The sequence below is a fragment of the Chrysemys picta genome, chromosome 1, assembly GCF_011386835.1.
Source record: "Chrysemys picta bellii isolate R12L10 chromosome 1, ASM1138683v2, whole genome shotgun sequence".
Taxonomy (NCBI): Eukaryota; Metazoa; Chordata; order Testudines; family Emydidae; genus Chrysemys; species Chrysemys picta.
Window position 1 is genome coordinate 32527421 of NC_088791.1, and position 19904 is coordinate 32547324.

General features: G+C 50.1%; 1 protein-coding gene across 2 annotated transcripts in view; it reads right to left on the reverse strand.

Annotated features, from left to right (window-relative positions):
- The window catches only part of CERK (ceramide kinase), a 71758-nt gene extending 52107 nt beyond the window's left edge, over nucleotides 1–19651 (reverse strand). Inside the window, exon 1 of one of the 2 annotated variants that reach the window (XM_042845457.2) lies at nucleotides 19517–19651. Coding sequence is in view for 1 of the 2 variants with exons in the window: in XM_005286862.5 (XP_005286919.2) it covers nucleotides 13197–13338 (142 nt within the window). In the remaining variant the exon portion in view is untranslated. Of the gene's footprint in view, nucleotides 1–13196; nucleotides 13482–19516 lie in introns of those variants that run through there. The other variant, XM_005286862.5, reaches the window with a different exon arrangement.
- Between the last annotated feature and the right edge of the window lie 253 nt (nucleotides 19652–19904).

Below are 19904 nucleotides of genomic sequence, written 5' to 3' on the forward strand. Positions count from 1 at the left end.
AGATTCTGGATAGGATACTCATTGGCATGTTTGCTAGGAGAAGTAACAGAAGTCATATTGCTTTATTACACATTTTCTATACGCTAAAAAGAAATGAAAAATGTCTAACCCCGTAGGTAACAATAAATTCATACAAACTTTTAAATACATATTATTGCAAGCATTTATATGGCATGAGCCTAGTATCTGGACTCATTTTACATTAGATTCAAGGTAACCCTACATCACAACCACCACCATTTTAAAGACACATCAAGAATATTTCACTAGTCGAAAATGAGAGAGGAAACTGAGCCAGCAGCACGCAGAATGCTAGTCCGACAAGTTTCACGACTCCTTCTGAATTTGGCCAGGCTTCGGCTTATGTATTCCTGGCAAGAGAAAATTCCAGAGACGTACCTGCTACTAAAAATACTCCGTCCAGCAATCCCCTTAGTTCTTAATCTTGGGAGTTTAGTTTAAGCATTCTAGAGAAAGGTAGGCAGGCAGCATGGCAGGTCAGAGAGGTATCCAAGCCCTAGGACCTGTATATAGATTTTACTGGAAACACTGACTCAACCAGAAGTTGACTGGCAGCCAGTACCAAGTGTGGTACAAACACACAGTATGCTTGTCACAGCCTAGGCCGATACCACACTCTGGACAAACAACATTCTGTTGTGATGGGCTCCAACTGCTGAATCCCACATGTAATTAAGCTCTTTGACTCTGGGTAGCAACGGATCACTGTTCCTAAATGTGGGTCTCAGGAAAACTCTCCAGGTGCAGACCCTGTGTGTCAGACACCCTTTTTGGGCAGTGAGATGCTACCTAGATCCTGGAAGCAGTGCTTCAGTGCTCCTGAGCCCCCAGACACTTGGACTCTTTCTCCCTACAGTCCATCTGGCTGTGGGAGCTCTGGTTTCCTAGTTAACCCCTTAATTGCTGTCACAACTTTCCAGACAGTCTCTGTGCTACAAATCAGACTCCTGCTACACAAAGAAAGCTCAAAGCTACACTTAAGATTACATTCAAAACAGAAGTTCTAATACAACTGGCATTCTCAAAAGAAAAATAGAGTTCATAAGCTGAGACAAAAATTGCTGAAACTGTCATAGTTCTCTCTAGTTAACCCTGCCCTGAAAGCAAGAGAGACATCCTGAATTAGGGAAAGCTTCCAAGCAGCCTACGCACACAAGCCTATATATTGTTATACAAGATTTTGGGTGAGTTAAATAATATTTAATGGGGCCACTAGAGTGCATGATGGGCACTAATTAGCCCAGTATTTCTATATAGTTAACTTCTATTTAAAAGAGGATAAGGGAAGTGTCTTGATTCCACTGCTTCTATAGAGTGTTTTCAGCAGCTGAGGGTTAGATCTATCTCTGCTTACAGCTTTCCCCAGACAGCAGTAACCTTAATTCACAATAAACTTATTGGTTTCACTTCTGACTTCGACTGGGCAGTACCAGTGACGGTGGTAAAAAGTATCTTGCAAATTTTACAGAGAAACTTTTTACTCATTACTGGTGAATACTAGTTCAAACCATGGTTTGAGAAATCTCAGTTCCATCTAGGATGAGTACACTAATTTATAAGGCCCTACTGTACTACTGCTAGGCACTGTACAGACACCAGACAGGTCCACTGCCTTGACAGGACAAGACTGCCCCAACCTCCAGCAAGTTAAGAAAAATGTACTCCATGATAGGGGTAAAATTTCCAGCTCTCCCTCCTCCAATCCCAGTCCAAATACTAGCTCAAGAGTGAGACCAATACTGATAACATTCCCACATGATTTTGAAAAGTTGCCATGGTACATACAGATGGACAAATGTCATTGAGAGGACTATAGGGTCTCACTTACTCTGCCAATAGAACGTTGTGGCGAAAATGTAAGGTCAACAAGCAGTAGCCTAGGATCCTTGTCCACTGACCCTATTCCCTCCCCCGATAGAGTGGGTAGTTTCCACAAGTAGGTGCTCAAATACAAATTCATAGAGCAAACTACAAAAGGAAACCTACTAAAAATCATCCCACCCTGCCCCCAAACAGAATCGCTTTATCTGCCAACAGCCTGAAATATCATAACCACAAAAACCCACCCACAGAAGTAAGTAGTAGGGCAACTCTTTCAGAGAATTTGTGGAGCAATTATTCCCCTTGAAAATAATCCACACACCCAATCTACTAATCCCATATATCTCCAGAATAGTTTTACACTAGATCGCGACATCTTAGTGGAGTTCATTGCCATTTACACTGCTGTGAGATCAGTATCAGACGCTATATGTATAGTGTAGCTTATTATGGGCCTGTCTACACTACTGCTTAAGTCGATGTAATTTATGTCGCTCAGGGGTATGAAAAAAACACACCCCTGACCAACCCAAGTTACATCTACTTAAAGCAGTGTCCACATCATGCTATGTCAGCGGGAGACGCTCTCCCATCGGCAGAGCACATCTTCACCAGACGTGGTGCAACTGCACCAATGTAGCACAGTAGTGTAGACTAACCCTAAGAGTAAGAGTTAGCCCTAAGAGACTAGCCCTGGCTAGTAAATGCTGTAAACTCCCAACAAAATGAACATCTAGTTGAGCACACACACACCAGTCTGTATCAAGATTCAGTAGACACAATCTATTGTTGAAGCTTAATACATAAAATAAGCAAGGCTAAAGTACAATTCAGCAAAACTCCCAATCATCCCCTTGTGGAAACACAGAACTATACATATTATATGTATAAAGCTTCATGATTGACCTTTCAAGTCTTTGTAAGGCACAACTGCTTGACTGAGTGGATTCATACCATAAAGACTTCTACCCTACTTTTAATTTTATGTACTCTACAATGCAAGTCTCAAGACATAATCAGCACTGCTTCAGAAAAGCTGATTTGCCATGTAAAAACTCACGGAGCAGTATGTTAAACTTTGAGAGACAGCCGAGAGCATTTTCTGATACTTGGCTTTGTTAATATTACTAAAGTAACAGTAAATAGTCTAATGATAAAATATTTTTAGTAAATTGTGAATATTAAATCCTGAATTCAAAATTAGCATGTTACTTTAGATTATACTGTGACAGGTATGGCAATTCCCTGCCGTACCCTTGAATACCTTCATGTATTAAGTTTATGTATTAGTGGGGGGTCAGGATTTTATGTACTCTCTCTAGGGAGAAGATGTCACAGATGTGAGACCTGGGAGTTCAAAGTCTATACTGAAAATGTATCAAAAAAAAATATGGACTTTTGGGACAATCAGTATTAAGTGGATTTCCTAGGGAATTCCTAGGCAGAGATTAATGCAATTTCCCCAACTCTGGTTATGTGAAATCCCAGCCTTTTGAAGATATGCCCTGCAGAGAGAGTTTTTGCCTGCTGATTACATGTTATCAGGACAAGCTCAAAGGCCTAAACTGTAAAATAAATAGCTGACCTGCACAGTCTCTGTTCTGGATCTAGAAGCCATGGGGAAAACCTAGTTGTGGGTTTTGAAGGAATTAAACCTAGGAGAGCTGTAGATTGGAGTTGGGGGGTGACCTCTGGTAAGCTTTGAAGCATGTGTGTAGGTTCCTTTAAATATGTTTTCTCTTGAATTCTTTTACCTTAAGAATAAATGTGCTTGCTCAGAAGGAACTCAGTGGTAACTTATAACTTGGGGCAATACATTGCTCATAGCCCTTGGAGGGAAAGCAAAGTACAGGCACTGGCCTTTTAGGCAGTTTGGCTTGCTGGGGATATCACAATGTCAGGCAGGGAGCCACACTGCCTTAAAATCCCTGGTCAGGAGGAAGAGAGACATCAGTCTCTCCCAAGAGAGGTAATGGCTGGGAGCTGGAAACCTGAAGCAGGAGCCCTTCCTGGACCACAGAGGGGGAATATGAGCGTAGCTAGCTTAAAACTGTAACACATATACATTTAAATACACAAGCACCAGAAAAATGCTAGAAACACTGGCTACTATTGTGTTTCCAACCCCTTAGTTCCTTATCAACTCTTCAAAATAACGTTAGGATAATTATCTGATGTAACTGAAGTTAAGATTATTTCTTTTAGACATATTCATTTCAAGAACAAGATCTCAGCATACAGTATGCTACTTGTTGCTTTCCCAATACACATTTTATGCCATATTGGCGAGTGACAATACTTAGGATTCTCTTTCCTTTATACATAAAGAAAAAATTATCACTGTTTCATTGTGACACACAAGAAAAGCAAGCACAGTGAAGGTCAGTGTGGAATTCTAATCACAAAAAGTGCAATTTTAAAGATGATAGAGTGACAAACATGTAGGGCTGGAAGGGACCTCAAGAAGTCATCAAGCCCTGTGCTAAGATAGGATCAAGTAAATCTAGACCATACCTGGCAGGTGTTTGTCCAAACTGTTCCTAATAAACCTCAAATTATGGTGATTGAAAGCTATATACTACCCTTAAAATTAGGAAATTAGAAGAATTATGAAAAATTTTCTAATATCTAACCTAAAGCTCCCTTGGCCTTTTAGGATTAGTAGTAATGGGTTTAAAGGGACATAGCAAACCACTGATCACCATCCTCTTTATAACATCTCTTAACATATTTGAAGACTTATCAGGTCTCCCCACAGTTTTCTTTTCTAAAGACTAAACATGCCCAGTTTTTTAACCCTTTCCTTTAGGGCTGTCGATTCATTGCAGTTAACTCAACTCAAAACAATTAATTGCAATTATTCACAGTTTTAATCACATTGTTAAAAAACAGAATACCAAACAAAATTTAGTAAGTATTTTGGATGTTTTTCTACATTTTCATATATATTGTATTCTGTGGTGTAACTGAAATCAAAGTGTATATTATTTTTTATTACAAATATTTGCACTGTAAAAAATGATAAAGAAATAGCATTTTCCAAGTACTACAGTGCAATCTCTTTGCCATGAAAGTGCAACTTACAAATGTAGATTTTTTTGTTTGTTACATAACTGCGCTCAAAGACAAATGTAAAACTTTAGAGCCTACAAGTCCACGCAGTCCTACCTCTTGTCCAGCCATGCTAGTACAAACAAGATTGTTTACATTTACAGGAGATAATACTGCCTGCTTCTTATTTACAATATTACCAAAAAGTGAGAACAGCACTGCTGTAGCCAGTGTCACAAGATATTTACGTGCCAGAGGCGCAAAAGATTCATATTCCCCTTCGTGCTTTGGCCACCATTCCAAAGGACATTCTTCCATGCTGATGATGCTTGTTAAAAAAATGTGTTAATTAAATTTGTGACTGAACTCCTTGGGGGGGAGAATTATATGTCCTCTGCTCTGTTTTACCCACATTGTGCCATATATTTCATGTTATAGCAGTCTTGGATATTGACCCAGCACATGTTGTTCATTTTAAGAACACTTTCACTGGACATTTGACAAAACGCAAAGGTACCAATGTGAGATTTCTAAAGACAGCTACAGCACTCAACTGAAGGTTTAAGAATCTGAAGTGCCTCCCATAATTTGAGAGGGACGAGATGTGGAGCATGCTTTCAGAAGTCTTAAAAGAGCAACACTCCAATGCAGAAACTACAGAACCCGAATCACTAAAAAAGAAAATCAACCTTCTGCTGGTGACATCTGACTCAGATAATGAAAATGAATATGTATCTATCTGCACTGTTATGGACTGTTACCAGTCATCAGCATGGATGCATGTTCCCTGGAATGGTAGTTGAAGCAGGAAGGGACATATGAATCTTCAGCACCTCTGGCACGTAAATATCTTGCGATGCCAGCTATAACAATGCCATGCGAACGCCTGTTCTCACTTTCAGGTGACACTGTAAACAAGAAGCGAGCAACATTAACTCCTGCAAATGTAAACAAACTTGTTTATCTGAATGATTGGCTGAACAAGAAGAGGACTGAGTAGACTTGTAGGCTCTGAAGTTTTACATTGTTTTGTTTTAGTACAAGTTCTTTTGTACATAATTCTACATTTGTTAAGTTCAACTTTCATGATAAAGAGATTGCACTACAGTACTTGTATTAGGTAAACTGAAAAATACTATTTCTTTTGTTTTTTTACAGTGCAGATACTTGAAAACTCTTGTCACACGTTTACAGCACTGAGGTCTCTTCCAACCTAACCTTCTATGATTCTATGAATATATACGCATATTTCACTGAGCACTTAGTATGACAATTTCTCCCATTGACAGAAACATCAGCTTGTAGAACTTTTCATTACACACTTCCTACCAGTTTTATTTTAGATTATTCAGTTATATAAGGAAAAGTGATGGGCAACCTACAATGCAGGGGCTGCTGCCACATTTCCCCATAATTTTCACTTACCCCACAGGCATATTAGCAATTCATTTGAGTTTTATTGGCTGACCTCATCTTTGGCTAAAGACCTACTGTCCCATACAGTTTGAAAGTTTCACAATGGATGTGAAATCAGACCAGACAGCAAATTGAATATTTGTATTAATTTGTACCTTAGAGGCCCTCACTAAATATGTTACCACTTTGTACTAGGCACCATACAAAGTGAGATATCAGAGTTTACAATCTAAAACACAGTTAGAAACAAGGGGCAGGAAGGAAAGAAGGGAAAGAGGTGAAGATATGTGCCCAAGGTTGCATAGCAGAGGTCACTGGCACGGCCAGAAATAGAACCCGGATCTTCTGACTCTTGGTCTGATACCTTGTCCGCTACACAATGCTCTCTATTATGAAAGTGCAGTCAAAAAGCCCTAGACATCGGAGTTTGGTTTCCCAATATAAAAGTTTCACGTTAGAGAGCAGAGAAATTATAGCTCCTCTCCAAATGACTGTCAAAGCCGCACCTAAATGCTGAATTGACTCCAGGCACTTAGGCCAGGAAGAGATCAACAAGTTGTTGCGATCCCCCCCCCCCCCCCCCCAAAAATAGAATGATTGAAGACCTGGAGGAACTAATAACAGAAAATATTAAATGTGAAGCTTGGCTACTCAAAACTAAATGTAATTAATGACTAAAGACTATATTTTTTTTTGAGGTGCGGTTGTGGGGAAATAAACGTTATAAGTATTTGAAGAGCATTAATATACCAAGGAAGAAGTAGTATAACTGGAAGTAACAGAGGAGCAAAGACATAATTTAAGATAAACTTGAGGGAAAAAATTTTCCTAAACACTGAAATCTATTAGACCATAGTAGTCTCCCAAAGAAAGTGGGAACCTCATTGTGTTGCTTATTTAAACTAGACTGACGAAAACTCTTGAAAATATATTGTAGTTAATAACCCTGCACTAGCAGGGGGAGGAGAAACTAATAGGCTTTTTCATTTGTAATGCCTAGGATTTAAAGCCTACATAAAATGGTATGAATATAGATAAGCTTTATATCTAACAGTTCATTAGAGGTCTTTATAAGTACCACATATAACTGAAGGTCTAAACACTTTTCCTGACAAAAGAAATTTTTCACAGAGTGGGCATACAAGACTCAAGACTTTCCACAAATCCTCCTAATTTGAAAACTTATAAATTGTTAGTTTTTCAGATTAAGCTTTATTTTTAATCTCTGCAGGCAGGAGGAATTCCCCCTCCTCCCTTGCAAACTGTTCTCTTTAGAACAGTTTCTGTATTTGGGCAGGAAGGAGACAAGTGGGCATTTGAACACTCTTTATGAGCAATCCCTTCCTGCTCACCAGTGTTTTCCTGTTTTATAGAAGTACCAAATAACTTTCACAACAGATATGGCGAAGTCCAAAAGGATAGATAATAACTGGAAGCTAAACAGACATTAAGAAAGTGCTCTCTTCGCTAAGTTTGAGACAATGATTGTTTTAATTTAATGATCATGTGATAACTACAAGCCACTCATAAAAATGCATAATTTTATACAGCTGTGCATAGGTAAATTTATATTTAGATATACTGCACAGCAATGCCCTGATCATGAACGATCAACTTTTAAAAGGCAGTCAATCTTTACCAAATTATTGCCTCTTCACTCAGGTACTTTTGGGTGGCTGCCAATCCTCCCCATAAATGTTCATTTATATGTTACCAGCACACATTTCTTTCATATTCCCAAGTCCTTGTATAGACTGTACTGAGGCCTCCAGACCACAGAGGACCTAAAAGGCAACAGGAGACACCCAGGGAGTTCTAGTAAATATTGCTGCAGTAGCTAACTGTACACTCCACAAATCACACATCAAGCTGTTAAAAGGAGCATGCACTTCAGATACTGAATTCTTTTCTTCATAAAGTGTACCTGTGCCTTCAGAAGTGCACACTTGCAATTTTCCTTGTTTTTACTCTTTATTTACCAGTGTGTCTTAAACAGACTTTTGCAGGACTGCAGCCAAATTTGATAATAGGGCCTGCCCTGATTCCTAGTGCTTAGGAAGGCATACCAAGAAGAGTCAAGTTCATTGTGCTTTTTCACAACTCTCAGCCAACCTCAATTTTTTGCATGTAGAATGACCAGACACAATATTCTATTTGCAAAGGATTATGGGGTATACCATCTGCTTTGCATCAGCCATCTTGCCCAGTGCATGTCCCATCCCAGCAGAAAATAGTCAAGAGCAAGTAGCAGCATATAAGCAGCCATTGGTCCCGAAGCTAGAGTGCTGGGAGCATGTCCAGTAAGTTCTGTGGCTCGTTCATGGTCTGGAGCAGGGGTTCTCAACGTTTTTCTTTCTGAGGCCCCCTCAACATGCAATAAAAACTCCATGGCCCAAGCTGTGCCACAACTGTTTTTCTGCATATAAAAACCAGGGTGGCTTTAGGGAGTAGCAAGCAAGGCAATTATTTGCGGCCCCACGCCACAGAGGGCACCATGAAGCTTAGGCTTTCTGCCCTGTCCCCAGTGAATCTAATGCTGGCCATGCTTGGTGGACCCCCTGGAACTTGCTTCTGTCTCGCTCCCCCCCCACCCCAGGGGACTCAGACTCCTGGTTGAGAAGTGACAGTCTGGAGGAAGTATATCATCTGCACAAGAGGCACCAGTTCAAAAGCAGCCCCACTCTAGCCTATGCATCAACTAACTACTAAGGGTATTTCTACACAGCAATGTGAGCCCGGGCTCAAGCCTAACCCCCCTTTTATCCACACACCAATTATGCTAACCTAGGTCCCAAGATCCTGCAGGGCTGGAGGGTCCAAGCCTGTGTTAAGCTAGGACCTAGGGACCTGCGTGCATGCTGCACTGGCAGTCTTCTGCATGTATCCCAGAGTTCCTGGTGGAGGAGGAGCAGCGCGACTGGCAGCAAGCGCAGCTGCCAGAAGTACCATTATTGCTTCGCTGAGTGCGCTCCCCCTTCCTACTCCTCTGCACCTCCTCACTGCTGCATGGAGTTGCCTGGAGCAGAGAGCAAACTTGACAGGAAGGAGGCAGCTGTTGGGATGTTGGGGGGTCATCCCTCCCCCGACAGAGCTGATCCTGGAGCTCTGCCATTCCCCATCCCTGCAGGGCAGCTGTCTAGTCCCTGCTCCATTCTCTGTCCCTTGGTCCCAGGCCCCCACTACGCACACCCCACCAGGGATGCATGTGCAGATGCATCCGGGCAACGTGCACTGTCAGGGCAGTGAATGGAGCCAGCCCTAAAACTTTCCCACTGCCTCCTGAGGATCCCTTATTTCTGCCTCCAGGGGTGCAGCAGGGGTAGGGATAAGAGATCCTGGGGGGTGCTGAAGCACTCTGCACCACAAGCCTTGAGGATGCACTTCACTGGCTCTGCAGCTGGCAGCAGCCAGGCTGGGGTGCCTGTGTTTTTACTCTGAAACCTACATTTTATGTTAAACTTCAAAAAAGACAATAATAAAATAAAGTGGCCTCATTACCACTAAAAAAAGTGATTTTTCCTCCCTTGGTACTCTACTGTTGAGAATAGCCCAAGTCCACTTTAATTGAATTGTCTATTAGCACTGACCCCCCACTTGGTAAGGCAACTCCCATCATTTCATGTGCTGTATATATATATTTATATTTATATATTATATAAACACACACACACCTGCCTGTTTTTTTCCACTCCATGCATCTGATGAAGTGGGTTTTAGCCCACAAAAGCTTATGCCCAAATAAATTTGTTAGTCTCTAAGGTGCCACAAGTACTCCTTGTTGTTTTTGCACAATATAGGAGTCACTCTGGATTTGCACTTTTGCAAAAAAAAAAACTGCACTTGGCCACATAATTTCATTTCCGGACATGTGTGCACTATAGTTGCTTTCTGAGGCAGGTTTTTACCTCGGGGGGAGGGAGGGGGAAGCACATTACAATGTGGACAAAAATATATTCAGCTATTTTAAAGAGCAGTAAAAACATAACTAATCAGAATGAAAGGATTATCCAACAGTCAGGGCACTAACATGGGATTTGAGATAGCCAGGTTCAACTCAGCTCTGCCACAGACTTCTTGTGTGACCTCGTCAAATCACTTCATTGTTCTGAGTATCTCAGTCCCCGCACTCAACCTGTGAAATAGAGATAACAGTACTTTCCTACTTCATAGGGATATTGTGAGGCTAAATACATTAAAGATTGTGAAGCACTTACGGTCGTAACAACGGCCACATAAACATCTTGAGATAAATGAAATTGTTGAAATAACCATGACACTACAACAGGGACAAAGCACTACCTATGCATAAGGCTGTGTCTCTGTCACAGAGGTGGAGGAAGTCATGGATCCCGTGACTTTCCATGACCTCCATGACTTCTGCAGCAGCCAGCCACTTCAGCGGCCCTGGTGACCTCCCAAGCAGCAGCCAGTGCAGCTGTCCCTGGGAACCACCTGAGCAGCAGCACCCCCAGAGCGCCCTCCCCCCACATGCAGCAGCACCCCCAGGGGGCCCCAGTAAAGGTCACGGACCATGAATTTTTGTACCCATACCCATGACTAAATTATAGCCTTACCTATGCACATTATTTAAAATTTAATAGGAAATTTGATATCATTCATATACAGGAAGTTTCCAAAAGATAACTCCATTATTTCTAATATCAAATTTCTTCAAACTTCTCTTCCAGTGAGTTGAATGCATATCCCAAGTTTGAAGTTAAGCTTTTTTACATACAAATGGATACACAATATCAAATTTCTTACTATGTGAAGAACTTCTCTTATCTCACTGTGATAGTTCATATGACCCAGGAGACTTCACAAGACTTGGCAAAAGAAGTTTCACTTTTCAGCTGAGGGATCATGCAACAGCTCAAAGGATAAACTTATCTGGAAAGTAATAAGTGCCTGAAGCTATAATGGCTTAGCATTAAAGTGCTTCCTTGGCCATAACAAAGTCAGCTAACTTAAATAAAAAGGAAAGAAATGTTTTCATCACTGTTTTAAAGCAACAGTTATTCTACTATATCCAGCTGCAATTAATTTGAATATGAAACAGAAAAACAATATGTGAATATGCACTAAAACACTATTTAACATTTTGAGGTTTTCAGAAAATAGTGTAAACATATTAGCCCGTGTTTTTGTACTCCAGAGTATACATTGGCTAAGCAGTTGGTGTGTTGTGACTGCTGATTATACTAAACATGATAGCGCCACTTGTTATCTTGTCCTTCCTCATTTTCTCCTTTTCCCACTTACCCATTACCATGAAGCCAAGGAAGATTTGTATAGGCACAGTGATATCTGCAATGATATACTAGCAAGATTTAGCCCCAAGACTCGTAAGGTCTTCGTGGCAGAGACTGTCTTATTACATGAGTGTAGCATAACGGGGCCTTGACCCTCAGTTATGCTGTGTTAGTAATTTAGAGGCCTCATAACACCAGGCAACTACCACCTTTGTTCTTAAGAGGAATGCATGCCTGAGAAATACTTGAATTATTAAGCAGTCAGTTCTGCAAACACACTGCAAGTTTCCATTTCAATTGCAAACACTATTTCACAGATGCAGTTTTTCTGAAGTCTCAAAGGACACATCCATTAAGTGATAAAAGTAGTAAATTACATTGTGGCTTGAATATTTTAATAAGTATTCTGATTTTAGATCTGCTAGTTGCTGTAACATTTTCAGCTAAAACCCTTAACTCCAATGGCTCTCAAAGTGACTAAAAGCCACCTGCAAGATCCTCAAAAGGAGCACTTTTTTTCAGCTATTACTAATCTATGTATAGTGTGCAGAAACAGGACTATGCACACTTGGCTTTATATCTGCTGACAAGCTCCTGTGGTTGAGGGTGAAAACAATCCCTCATTAGTGCCCTGTCAAATCATTATGAGCTTGTCAATGTGGTCCAAAGTCTATGCATGCAGCCTCTCCCATAATTATGAAGAAACTTGGTGAATGAACCCAACAGGAGCAGAAGGTTGCAAAACTGTTTTACTATTAATTCTCATCAGCTGTTTAATCTATTTTAAACACTGGACCCCACAGCCCTGCCCTAAATATATGGCTTTCCTACTTTGTCCTCAGCATGTCATCTACTTCTTAAACTGTTAGTTAAGAAAAAGTTGCTGATGCCGTGCAAACTAACCTGTATTACAAATCTATTTTTCAGGAACACTTGAGAAGCCTCTAGTAAATACTGCACCAAATATACTACAAATATATCGTAGGCTAAACACCACCACCATGCTTACAAAGAATCAGAACCCCCTGGGACAAGAACGACATTTCCCAACTCCATTCTGGACCCAAAACGAGAGAGGAAAGAGCAGGAACCTTTGGAACTTTACACTCTTTAAGAGAAAGCAGACATGTTCGCAACTGCTTACACTATTAACTGGTCTGTCCCTTTTCATAAGAGCTAGTTGGACATAGGAAGAAGGTGCCTTATCTTTATAGTATGTGAGTTACCTCCCCCATGCATCTCAGTGATACACGCGCTGGCGCCAAGGGCACAAGCAGACAAGAACAGAAACAGATGCACTCTGTGAGAGCCTCCAGAACCACTCCAACCTCCGCCCCCCCCACATTATACAACCCCTCACATTTCAGAGCCCCTCCAGTATCCCCCCACCAACCCATTATCCAACCCTCCACTACTGCCAGAGCCTCTCCAGTGTCCCCCACTATATCCCCCACCCCAGAGCTCCCCAAACCCCCCATTATCCAACCCCCACCCCAGAGCCCCTCAAACCCCACACTATACAACCCCCCACCTGCCAGAGCCTCTCCAGCCCCCCACCTGCCAGAGCCCCGCACTATACCCCCACCCCCCTACAGTCTGCCCCGACCCCTCCTCCCGCCAGGCCCCATCACTCACCGCCGTCCCGGCCCCGGGGAGGCTGCGGATCCCTCCAGGACAGCAGCCCCCGCTCCCACTCTAAGGTGACTTCCCAGGCGCGCTGCCCGAGCGCCAGCGAGGAGACGAGCCGGGGCCGCCGGCCGCCCGCGAGCTGCTCCATGGGCGCTCAGTGCCGGTACACGGCTGCCCCGCGACGCATGGCCCGGGCCTGAGGGGCTGCCCCGCTGCTGGGCACCGGGATGGCGGCAGCCAGCGCCTAACGGGGCCCGGCCTCACCGCTATCCGGCAATTGCCCAGAGGGCGGGGCGGGGCGGAGCGGAGCGGAGCGGAATCGTCAGCACGTATGCAAATCTCCGCCGGGAGGGGCGCGTATGCAAATCTCCGCCGGGGGTGGAGCCTCGCCATCTGCGAGGTACCTGCGGAGAACTTGCGGGCAGGGTCCTAAGCGCCGCTGGGGCCAAGGGCGGCGCCTGCCCGATCCCCGTAGTGGCGAAGTGTCAGGCTGTGCAGCCCAGGCCCAGCACCGTTGGGACTCTCACCGCTCAGGCCGTGCCCGTGTGCCCTTTGCACCCAGCACCGCCTGGAACTCTCACCGCTCAGGCCGTGCCCGTGTGCCCCCTGCACCCAGCACCGCCTGGGACTCTCACCGCTCAGGCCGTGCCCATGTGCCCTCTGCAGCCCAGCACCGTTGGGACTCTCACCGCTCAGGCTGTGCCCGTGTGCCCCCTGCACCCAGCACCGCCTGGGACTCTCACCGCTCAGGCCGTGCCCTTGTGCCCTTTGCACCCAGCACCGCCTGGGACTCTCACCGCTCAGGCTGTGCCTGTGTGCCCGCTGCACCCAGCACCGCCTGGGACTCTCACCGCTCAGGCCGTGCCCATGTGCCCCCTGCACCCAGCACCGCCTGGGACTCTCACCGCTCAGGCCGTGCCCGTGTGCCCTTTGCACCCAGCACCGCCTGGAACTCTCACCGCTCAGGCCGTGCCCGTGTGCCCCCTGAACCCAGCACCGCCTGGGACTCTCACCGCTCAGGCCGTGCCCATGTGCCCTCTGCAGCCCAGCACCGTTGGGACTCTCACCGCTCAGGCTGTGCCCGTGTGCCCCCTGCACCCAGCACCGCCTGGGACTCTCACCGCTCAGGCCGTGCCCGTGTGCCCTCTGCAGCCCAGCACCGCCTGGGACTCTCACCACTCAGGCCGTGCCCATGTGCCCTCTGCAGCCCAGCACCGCCTGGGACTCTCACCGCTCAGGCCGTGCCCGTGTGCCCTCTGCAGCCCAGCACCGTTGTGACTCTCACCGCTCAGGCCGTGCCCATGTGCCCCCTGCACCCAGCACCGCCTGGGACTCTCACCGCTCAGGCCGTGCCCGTGTGCCCTCTGCAGCCCAGCACCGCCTGGGACTCTCACCGCTCAGGCCGTGCCCGTGTGCCCTCTGCAGCCCAGCACTGCCTGGGACTCTCACCGCTCAGGCCGTGCCCATGTGCCCTCAGCAGCCCAGCACCGTCTGGGACTCTCACCGCTCAGGCCGTGCCCGTGTGCCCTCTGCAGCCCAGCACCGTTGGGACTCTCACCGCTCAGGCCGTGCCCATGTGCCCCCTGCACCCAGCACCGCCTGGGACTCTCACCGCTCAGGCAGTGCCCGTGTGCCCCCTGCACCCAGCACCGCCTGGGACTCTCACCGCTCAGGCCGTGCCCATGTGCCCTCTGCAGCCCAGCACCGCCTGGGACTCTCACCGCTCAGGCCGTGCCCGTGTGCCCTCTGCAGCCCAGCACCGCCTGGGACTCTCACCGCTCAGGCCGTGCCCGTGTGCCCTCTGCAGCCCAGCACCGTTGGGACTCTCACCGCTCAGGCCGTGCCCATGTGCCCTCTGCAGCCTAGCACCGCCTGGGACTCTCACCGCGTCAGGCCGTGCCCGTGTGCCCTCGGCAGCCCAGCACCGCCTGGGACTCTCACAGCGTCAGGCCGTGCCCGTGTGCCGCCTGCACCCAGCACCGCCTGGGACTCTCACCCCCTCAGGCCGTGCCCGTGTGCCCTCGGCAGCCCAGCACCGTCTGGGACTCTCACCGCTCAGGCTGTGCCCGTGTGCCCCCTGCACCCAGTACCACCTGGGACTCTCACCGCTCAGGCCGTGCCCATGTGCCCTCGGTAGCCCAGCACCGTCTGGGACTCTCACAGCGTCAGGCCGTGCCCGTGTGCCCTCGGCAGCCCAGCACCGTTGGGACTCTCACCCCTCAGGCCGTGCCCATGTGCCCTCGGCAGCCCAGCACCGCCTGGGACTCTCACCGCGTCAGGCCGTGCCCGTGTGCCCTCGGCAGCCCAGCACCGGCTGGGACTCTCACAGCGTCAGGCCGTGCCCGTGTGCCCTCGGCAGCCCAGCACCGTCTGGGACTCTCACCGCTCAGGCTGTGCCCGTGTGCCCCCTGCACCCAGCACCGCCTGGGACTCTCACCGCTCAGGCCGTGCCCATGTGCCCTCGGCAGCCCAGCACCGTCTGGGACTCTCACCGCTCAGGCCGTGCCCGTGTGCCCCCTGCACCCAGCACCGCCTGGGACTCTCACCGCTCAGGCCGTGCCCATGTGCCCTCAGCAGCCCAGCACTGTCAGGGACTCTCACCGCTCAGGCCGTGCCCGTGTGCCCTCTGCAGCCCAGCACCGTTGGGACTCTCACCGCTCAGGCTGTGCCCATGTGCCCTCTGCACCCAGCACCCTCTGGGACTCTCACCGCTCAGGCCGTGCCCGTGTGCCCTCTGCAGCCCAGCACTGCCTGGGACTCTCACCGCTCAGGCCGTGCCCATGTGCCCTCTGCACCCAGCACCCTCTGGGACTCTCACCGCTCAGGCCGTGCCCGTGTGCCCTCTGCAGCCCAGCACTGTCAGGGACTCTCACCGCTCAGGCCGTGCCCGTGTGCCCTCTGCAGCCCAGCACCGTTGGGACTCTCACCGCTCAGGCTGTGCCCATGTGCCCTCTGCACCCAGCACCCTCTGGGACTCTCACCGCTCAGGCCGTGCCCGTGTGCCCTCTGCAGCCAAGCACCGCCTGGGACTCTCACCGCTCAGGCCGTGCCCGTGTGCCCTCTGCAGCCCAGCACCGTTGTGACTCTCACCGCTCAGGCCGTGCCCATGTGCCCCCTGCACCCAGCACCGCCTGGGACTCTCACCGCTCAGGCCGTGCCCGTGTGCCCTCTGCAGCCCAGCACCGCCTGGGACTCTCACCGCTCAGGCCGTGCCCGTGTGCCCTCTGCAGCCCAGCACTGCCTGGGACTCTCACCGCTCAGGCCGTGCCCATGTGCCCTCAGCAGCCCAGCACCGTCTGGGACTCTCACCGCTCAGGCCGTGCCCGTGTGCCCTCTGCAGCCCAGCACCGTTGGGACTCTCACCGCTCAGGCCGTGCCCATGTGCCCCCTGCACCCAGCACCGCCTGGGACTCTCACCGCTCAGGCCGTGCCCGTGTGCCCCCTGCACCCAGCACCGCCTGGGACTCTCACCGCTCAGGCCGTGCCCATGTGCCCTCTGCAGCCCAGCACCGCCTGGGACTCTCACCGCTCAGGCCGTGCCCGTGTGCCCTCTGCAGCCCAGCACCGCCTGGGACTCTCACCGCTCAGGCCGTGCCCGTGTGCCCTCTGCAGCCCAGCACCGTTGGGACTCTCACCGCTCAGGCCGTGCCCATGTGCCCTCTGCAGCCTAGCACCGCCTGGGACTCTCACCGCGTCAGGCCGTGCCCGTGTGCCCTCGGCAGCCCAGCACCGCCTGGGACTCTCACAGCGTCAGGCCGTGCCCGTGTGCCGCCTGCACCCAGCACCGCCTGGGACTCTCACCCCCTCAGGCCGTGCCCGTGTGCCCTCGGCAGCCCAGCACCGTCTGGGACTCTCACCGCTCAGGCTGTGCCCGTGTGCCCCCTGCACCCAGTACCACCTGGGACTCTCACCGCTCAGGCCGTGCCCATGTGCCCTCGGTAGCCCAGCACCGTCTGGGACTCTCACAGCGTCAGGCCGTGCCCGTGTGCCCTCGGCAGCCCAGCACCGTTGGGACTCTCACCCCTCAGGCCGTGCCCATGTGCCCTCGGCAGCCCAGCACCGCCTGGGACTCTCACCGCGTCAGGCCGTGCCCGTGTGCCCTCGGCAGCCCAGCACCGGCTGGGACTCTCACAGCGTCAGGCCGTGCCCGTGTGCCCTCGGCAGCCCAGCACCGTCTGGGACTCTCACCGCTCAGGCTGTGCCCGTGTGCCCCCTGCACCCAGCACCGCCTGGGACTCTCACCGCTCAGGCCGTGCCCATGTGCCCTCGGCAGCCCAGCACCGTCTGGGACTCTCACCGCTCAGGCCGTGCCCGTGTGCCCCCTGCACCCAGCACCGCCTGGGACTCTCACCGCTCAGGCCGTGCCCATGTGCCCTCAGCAGCCCAGCACTGTCAGGGACTCTCACCGCTCAGGCCGTGCCCGTGTGCCCTCTGCAGCCCAGCACCGTTGGGACTCTCACCGCTCAGGCTGTGCCCATGTGCCCTCTGCACCCAGCACCCTCTGGGACTCTCACCGCTCAGGCCGTGCCCGTGTGCCCTCTGCAGCCCAGCACTGCCTGGGACTCTCACCGCTCAGGCCGTGCCCATGTGCCCTCTGCAGCCCAGCACCGCCTGGGACTCTCACCACTCAGGCCGTGCCCGTGTGCCCTCTGCAGCCCAGCACCGCCTGGGACTCTCACCACTCAGGCCGTGCCCGTGTGCCCTCTGCAGCCCAGCACCGCCTGGGACTCTCACCACGTCAGGCCGTGCCCGTGTGCCCCCTGGACCCAGCACCGCCTGGGACTCTCACCACGTCAGGCCGTGCCCGTGTGCCCCCTGGACCCAGCACCGCCTGGGACTCTCACCACTTAGGCCGTGCCCACGTGCCCTCTGCAACCTAGCACCGCCTGGGACCCTCACAGCGTCAGGCCTTGCCTGTGTGTCCTCTGCCCCCCTGCAGCCCAGCACCGCCTGGGACTCTCACAGCATCGCGCCATGCCCATGTGTCCTCTGCAGCCCAGCTCCGCCTGGGACCCTCACAGCATCACATCGTGTCTGTGTGCCCTCTGCCCCTCTGCAGCCCAGGACAGCTTGGACCCTCACAGTGTTAGGCTATGCCCGTGTGTGCCCTCTGCCACCCAGCACCGCCTGGAACTCACCGTGTCAGGCCGTGCCCATGTGCCCTCTGCCCCCTGTAGCCCAGCACCGCCTGGGACTCTCACCGCTCCGGCCGTGCCCGTGTGCCCCCTGCACCCAGCACCGCCTGGGACTCTCACCACGTCAGGTCGTGCCCGTGTGCCCCCTGGACCCAGCACCGCCTGGGACTCTCACCACGTCAGGCCGTGCCCGTGTGCCCCCTGGACCCAGCACCGCCTGGGACTCTCACCACTTAGGCCGTGCCCACGTGCCCTCTGCAACCTAGCACCGCCTGGGACCCTCACAGCGTCAGGCCTTGCCTGTGTGTCCTCTGCCCCCCTGCAGCCCAGCACCGCCTGGGACTCTCACAGCATCGCGCCATGCCCATGTGTCCTCTGCAGCCCAGCTCCGCCTGGGACCCTCACAGCACCAGGACGTACCCGTGTGCCCACTGCAGCGCAGCACCGCCTGGGACCCTCACAGCATCACATTGTGTCTGTGTGCCCTCTGCCCCTCTGCAGCCCAGGACAGCTTGGACCCTCACAGTGTTAGGCTATGCCCGTGTGTGCCCTCTGCCACCCAGCACCGCCTGGAACTCACCGTGTCAGGCCGTGCCCATGTGCCCTCTGCCCCCTGTAGCCCAGCACCGCTTGGGACTCCCACAGCATCAGGCCATGCCCATGTGCCCTCTGCAGCCCAGCACCACCTGGGACTCTCATAGCGTCAGGCCGTGCCCATGGGCCCAGGGATTTCCCTACAGACCCCCTTAATTTCCTTAACACCCCCCCTGCCCCAGTGGTCACCCAGTTATATGAAATGTTGCCAATTTAGTCATTGTTTGGAAATCAAAACATTAATACACACTTTAAAAACACCCTCTGCACCATTGCAACACAATACCTCTGAGTCTTTCATAGCATCAGATCATTCCCAGTGTACGATGTAATGGTGCAGAGAGCACATGTGCAATCCAGTACTTGTTAGGGCTCTCCAACAGGCTCTCCTATCTTGTACCTTTAAAGGCCCATGCATAGTATCACCTAGTGCCAAACTGGGTCCTACTCTGTAAGTGAGAGGAAGAGCTCATGAAGTCATTGTTGGGAGAAGGATGCAGTAAATGAGCCTCACACAGTGCTGTGAGCAGATGCCTTTCCCAATCTGCAGTAAAACACAGTCCGCTTACTGTACAGAATTAGAGATTCCATCCCTACCTGAGTCTGGCTTCACAAACAAAGAAATAAACCTTTACGTTCTCCCCAGGCTTGTATGCTCTTAGGGCTCCCACTTCAGAACTACCAAGCGTCTTCCATGACCCCCGTGAAGGTGAGGCAATGAGCCACTTGCTTATGTAAAGCAGCAGAACCCAGTGGATCCTGCTGGGAGCGGTTTAACATCTGCTGACAGGACCAGGTGTGTTATGCAAACATTGCTTGCGTGTTAAACTATGTAAATATTAACTAGAACAGAGCTGAGTAATGGTGCCAGTTTGCCTCTGTATATAGGTCATCTACGTTCACAGCTGAATTAGTTTATTGTTAACTGTTTCATGTCTGAATGCCATCTCTTCTAAATCAGTTTGTATTTAAAGAGAGCAATAGC